A 6,784-nucleotide genomic window follows, 5' to 3' on the forward strand; every position below is an offset into this window, starting at 1 on the left:
CTCCTACAATAATACCGAACAGACTTTTCAAGATTTGTTTCAAAGCACTACTTATGGTGCTTGGTTTCGCGAGGTGATCACACACGTAGGGCTGGGAACCGCTTATGGTTCTTGCTAGCATTTGTTCTTGGACTTGCCATGCCCGCTTGAAATACAAGACCCATGATGCTATTGGGTAGATAATATGCATGTCTACACTTATGACTTTTTGCATGAGGCTTAGGGGCAGGCATTTTCCTCATTATCGAGGACCAAAGGCGAATATAACGTCGCCCTTGGTAGCCTGTCCATGAACATAGGAACTGTTATGTTTTGGATCATGCTAAACATTTTAGGGGAATGGCGTTTTTTCTTCTGTGAATGATGCCACTTGCAGCGTTTTCCTTGCTTTAGCCACGGGACGTATATGCCATGACCTTCCCAGAACCTTGATGTCTAGTTTAGCACGAGCCCATAGCATGAGGCATAAGTATCTTCTTATGCCTGTATTAGTTTTCCGTATTATACTATGTTTCTTCCCTGTTTTTTGTGCCCGTTTCACGGACTGGGTTGGGGTAGACATTATGAGACCCACCAATTCTATTATTCGATCTTTCCGTGCAATGACTTGGCAAGGGTGGAGGATACAACCTCATCAGGTTGCACCTTACACCCCATCCGACCAAGTGGCGCTTAACAGTTTAGCAATCATAGATGATAAATGGCGTGAAGCATGGCAAATTATCATGGCATGGCAGGACGCGAAGGAACCTCACTTCTTTATAGAAGAGGAGGATGACGAGTTAACGCTAGAGTGGAGGTAAGTTTTTAGTTTCAGTTAGTGTCTGCTAATGTCCCAAGCAATTTAATTCTGTTAACCCCATAATGGGTGGAACTCTTATAGAGTTGCGCCAGTTTTTTTATTTCCTATATTAGTATGTTCTAACCTTGTTTTACAGATGTTCTAGAATTTTACTCATTTCCATGATATTTTTCTACCCTCTTTATTTAAATGCTTTGAGGACAAAGCATGCTTCTTGTTTGGGGGGGCATAGAAACATGTGTAATTAAGGCATCTGTTAGGATATAGATATGTATAATATGTATTTGTTTTCAAGTTAAAAATTTCAAAAATATAAATAAATAAGTTTATGTTATACACTTAGGAATATTGGTATTGTTTTCTTTCTCTATGCTCTTAACAATCTAGAAGTCTCACGTAGCTTTTGCATCAGAATAATTGTTAGAAACTTAGGTTAATATGTAGGTAATAATCTTTGCATCTATCTATAAATATATTACATGAGTATCTATGATTGTTAGCAGTAAGTTTCTGAAATCTAGGCTAGAGTACTTATTCTACAAATCCTGTGAGAATATAGCCTAAAGCCTTATATGAGCGAAACATTTAAGAAATGACACAAGGGAGAAGTAAAATCCGGATAGAGAAATCACACGTCCACTTGCTTGATCACTATGCCATATCCTAAGCGAGAATTTAGGCCCTCTTTGTATTGATATAGCCAAAAGTTCAAACCTATGAATTATTTTCCACTAGTCGCCCCTCTGAGCCTTTCTTTAGCCTTCCATAAACCACAATTCCTTTACCCTGTTACAAAAACAAAAGAAAATAAAAAATTCAACTTACCCAATCTAGAATAAGTCTGAGAATAGAATGAGTGAAGAAAGAAGAAGAGAAAAACCTGTGTAAACAAAAATTAGTTAGTTGCTTCAGAAAAAGAAAAGAAATTTCCATCCAAGGAAAAGAAAAAAAAATAGAAATAAATAAAAACTCCAAACATAGAATAAAAGGGAGTCAAAAGCCAAAGAAAAGAAAAAAAAAAATATGGCTAAGGATGGAAACAAAGTACAGAAGCAAAAGAAAATAACAAGGTTTTCTCTAAGTTACATAATATGAAGACTCTATTATCTCAAACTTGTCCTTTTGAATATCCATTTCCTTACTTCTTAAACCATCTCCTAATCCCCGCAACACCTAATAAAGACCTCTAGCTCAATTAGGAATAAGTTAGTGTGATAGTAAGTGGCAGATGTTTTTGATCGACTCCGGCTTCCTTGTTTGTCATTGAGATTGTAAGGTAAAGTGTGCCCACTGCACACTGGAGTAGCAAAACTTGAGCGGAAAAATCAGAATGGTTTTTCTCTTGACATTTATGTGAGGACCTACTTAAGGACGCTATTCCGAGTTTTCAGAAATGAACCTGCTAGGCATTTCATAGTATTACTCATAGTATATATATTTGTATCATAGATGATTGATTATTATGCATATATTAGTTTAGGTTTTTGACTTAGTTATTCTTATTCAATTGCTAGTGAGATGTATAGATAGTTGAGACATGAATGAGGAAAAAATAGTTTTATTTCTTAGTCGTTGTAGTATAGATGAAGTTTGTGAGTACCTTCACTGGAAAACTTTCACGAGGCTATAACTCGTCCACTAGGGAATTCCTAGTGGTTTAAGGCCTTGTTGCATATGGTCAATGCAATCGCACTCAGCGAAACGAGAGTAGTTAGAACTCCATTTTTGGTCACTTATTCTAATTTCTCATATTTGCTTGAGGACAAGCAAAATGCTGTTTGGGGGTGGTTTGATAAGAGCCCAAAACTATAGTTTTAACACCTTAACAATCGTACTTTTAGACCAATTATGTGAATAATAAGTAAGAGTTAATACTGATTACGTGTTTTTATGCATTTCAGGCTTCAAAGTCCATTATGTGCAGAAATGTGCCACTTTAGCGAGATAAAGGAGCAAAGGTCGGTTGCTAAGGAGTTCTGTGATTAAAAGCCAATTTCCAAGAAGACAAAGCCTCTATAAAGCCCGGTCAAAAGATGAAAAGTCAAAGTCCACGCGGGCAGAAACAGTGCACAAAGTCAACAGAACGTCCGTAGACCATATCTTTGGACTCAGACCTCGGAATTGGGCCTACCTTATGTCAAAACGAATGGCTCGGAAAGAGCTTTCCAATGGTCCAAGTCTTGGCCCAATCAGAGGAGCAGAAGTAGACAAAAAGTCTGTCGAAGTCAACTGCAGCTGAAGAGGCCTTTTTGGACTGAAAGTATTGGGTTTTGGGCCTGATTCTCTGGCCCAAAACGTGGCTCCAAGCCCATGCACGATTTTTGGATTTGAACATATAAAAACAAAAGCTTAGCTCTTTGTTAATGGTAGATAGTTAGGTTAGAAAATAAGTTAGGTTAAGAAGCTAATGTTAATGGAGTTTAGGGTTAGAAAAAGATAGATCTAAATCTAGTTTTGAGTTTTATCCCATTAATTAATTAGTTTTCATACCTTGTTTTAATATAGATTATTGAATCATTGTTACTTTTCATTAGATTAATAAAGTTAGTTGTTTTTTATAATTTAGCTTCATTTTCCATTAAACATCTATTGCAATTCATTGATTTAGTATTTGTCACTATTAGTTTAAATCAATTCTTACATGAGTAGTTTCCTTTTAAATTGGAACAAGCAAAGTTCAACCCTTTATACCATGTCTTGTTTGATTTGCTTGGGAAATGATATTATAATGATATTAGAAAATTCACATCACACATTACTCTCACATTGTTCTTTGTGTCGAGTAGTTGAATTCTAATTAAGTCTTGAGGGTTTAAGAGTGGAACGAATCCTAACTCTCTTATACTACTTCGTTATTGAGAGTAGGAATATTGATATAAACACGTATTTACGTAAATTGATTATTTGTGTTTACGCATAGATAGTTAGAATACGTAAAATCACTTTTATCACTTATGAACAACAACAATCACAATAAGATAATATTTGTTCCATTAATAGCGAACCTAAACCAGCTTGGCGACAAAACCCCAACTTCGGTTGGCAAAATAATCAACAACCTCCAAAGTTGTTTAACCCAAATGTTAGGCTAGCAAACAATTATAACCAAGCTCAACCGAGGCAAGGACAAGGACAAGGAAATTATAATAATTATAACAATAATAATTATAACGCTAATAGAGGAATCGTGCCGGTAAATAATAACTATCAAAATCCACCCATTAATAATCAACGTGACATAGTTCATGTTACACAACCTATAACTAACACTCCTCCACAACCGGATCATTTTTACTCCTGTAGTGATAGGATTAGTGACCATGGACATCAACGGGTGGATATGCCTGAGGCAGTTTAGGACATTTAGCCGCGGTGTACAGGATCAGAGCTAAGGCATATGGCCGCAGTACGGAAACCCTACACGTGGAGAGAAGGAGACCGCGAGATGGAGGGACAGGTGGAAGGCTTGGATGGAGGAAGAAACAGATATAAAGAGAAAGAGGAAGAGAGGAAAAAAGGGGACAGATTCATTAAGATACCAAGGAAGACCTAAGAAAAGAGAGGAGAGCGACCAACAGAGAGTGAGAGGGGGAATAGTGTTTTAAGAGCTAGTGAATAGTGATAGTAACAGGGATTGGGTTGTAACATTTGGCGTCGTCTGTGAGGAAAGATACGAGCAGCATAGAAATGGCACCAAAGAAAGCAGCGGATAGACCAAAAAAGGTGAGAGTCTAAGACGCGATGCCGGAAGTAGAGATCGAGGAAGGGGAAGAACAGGAGGAGGGTCAAAAGGCAGAAGAAACATGGCTGATGCAAGAAGAGATCGAAAGGTTGAGAGAGGAGAATGAGGAGTTAAAAGAGACAGAGAGAGGGTGGAGAAAGAGGTCGGGGAAGAGCTAAGTGAGGGGTCAGAGAATGAGAGAGCTGAGGAAGAGGAGGAGCACGGGTCGAATATGGTGGAGAACCCGATCGCGGGACTAACAATGGTGCAAGTCTAAGAGATGATAAACAACAACCGAGAGGCCAATCTTCAACAGACAAAGAATCAAACAGGCGCGGCCAGTCAGGTAGTAGCTGGATTGAACCGCAACCCACTAGCGGATGCGATATGGACGTCGGAGGTGGAAAAGAGGTTCAATCAACCAAGGTTCGAAAGGTAAGATGGAACGGAAGACCTAACAGATCACATTCATCATTTTAGACAACAGATGCCACTCTGGCAAGAGTCACGGTATGATGGGTTGCGGTGCATGATGTTCTCGACCAGCTTGAAAGGGGGAGCCTCGGACTGGTATTATCGGTTGCCTTCCAAGAGTATAACTAATTTCCAGGAGTTGGAGCAAGCGTTCATAGATCATTTTATACATAAAAAAAAGTGAGTTGTGGATATCGTAGCCTTATTTAACATGAGACAAAGGTCGGCAGAATCGGTCAGAGAATATCTGTGCCGTTTCAAGGGCGAGACCTTGAAAGTGGAGAATTTGGATGAGAGGACGGCAGTGATAGCGTTTGAGAGAGGTCTGTGGCATGGAACAAGGGTCCATCAGTCCATTGCCAAGAATGAGATCGCGACGCTGTACGAGTTATATCCGCAGGTAGAGAAGTATATTCGATACGAGAACGCAATGCAGAAGGACTCTAAGAGGGGGGCGAAGGCAGTGTCATCGGTAGAGAAAGAAGGGGATCACAGAAGGACCGAGTCATCGGACAAAAGTAATGAACGATATCACGACCATACATCATGGCCGGAAAGGAATAGGGAGATAGCTCAAAGGGAACAGAGGGAGAGGAAGCCATATCTCGAGTTAGAATATACGCCTTTAAACAGGCCATTGAGTAAGATATTACCATTGATCAAGAACATGCAAGGGTACGAGGGGCTGCGAACCGTACCTGCCAAAATGCCAAGCAAGCCTTACTATGCGTACCACCAGGTTCGCAATCATGAGACTAATGATTGTTATGCGTTAAAGTGGTTGGTTCAAAGGTTGATAGAGAAGGGAATGATGAGGGAATTTATAGCAGAGGCCCCGAATGTGGAGCCGGTGCCAGCTCCAGGGAGAATATTGGGAACCATCAATGTTATTTTTAGTGGAGAAGTTTTGAGCCACAACGCCCACAGAGACAAGATAAGAAGGGCGGCAAGTATTCAGTAGGTTAATGAATCAAACATAGGACCGCGGTATAGCGCAGGGGCATTGAATGGGGAAGATAAGATTATATTTTCCAGTGCAGATCTCTGAACTGTCGACACTCCACATGAAGATGCATTGGTCATTACGGTGGCAATGGGCAATTACATGGTCAAAAAGGTACTGATTGATTGTGGTAGTGCAGTGGACTTGTTGTTTAGGGGGGCGTTAGATGAGATGAGGATTGATCCGGGGCAACTGAGGCTGCCACGGTCCAGTTTGTATAGGTTTAATGGGAGTGTCACAGAGCCTATGGGAGAGCTTTTGTTGCTGGTGACGACAGGGCCTGTGACTGTGTTCTCAAGATTTATGGTGGTCGACTCCAACTCCCACGAGATGAAAGCGGTGCCTTCAACCTATTACCAAGTTATCCGATTCCCCACCTCAATGGGAATGTATAAAGTCCGTAGCGATCAGGTGGCATCAAAGAATAGTCATCAGGATACCGTTAAAAGGATGGTCCACGGACCTGGAGGGGAATCATTGAACCCCAGGAAAAGACAAGCATAGCAATTACAGTGCGGGGCCGTGGAGGGGGAGGAAGAGGTTGCAACGGGTTCGAAGACGTTAGACGAAGTGGAGGTAGTGAATTTGGGGGCAGGGGAAGAAGAGAGATTTACATCAATAGGGGAAAATTTATCGGAAGAGTGGAAATGTAAATTGGTATAGTGTTTGTCGGAGAACAAGGATGTGTTTGCGTGGGGGATAGAGGACATCACCGGTTTGGACCAAGATTTTGCATGTCATCGACTGCATATGAGGGAGGATGCAAAGCCAAGAAGATAGAAGA

The 6,784-nt window shown here is 40.4% G+C and overlaps 1 protein-coding gene across 1 annotated transcript; it reads left to right on the forward strand.

The window, feature by feature from the left end:
* The first annotated feature begins 5,208 nt into the window (after positions 1-5,208).
* Positions 5,209-5,958, forward strand: LOC147488449 (uncharacterized). Its single transcript, XM_086574384.1, has one exon. The coding sequence runs from the start codon at positions 5,209-5,211 to the stop codon at positions 5,956-5,958; it is 750 nt and encodes a 249-aa protein (XP_086430510.1).
* Positions 5,959-6,784: the final 826 nt, after the last annotated feature.

Source organism: Coptis chinensis, chromosome 7 (assembly GCF_015680905.1).
Source record: "Coptis chinensis isolate HL-2020 chromosome 7, ASM1568090v1, whole genome shotgun sequence".
NCBI lineage: Eukaryota > Viridiplantae > Streptophyta > Magnoliopsida > Ranunculales > Ranunculaceae > Coptis > Coptis chinensis.

Bases quoted from the DNA above. Each gene is read 5' to 3' on its own strand.
- LOC147488449 (XM_086574384.1), top strand. From the start codon at position 5,209: ATGAGACAAAGGTCGGCAGAATCGGTCAGAGAATATCTGTGCCGTTTC.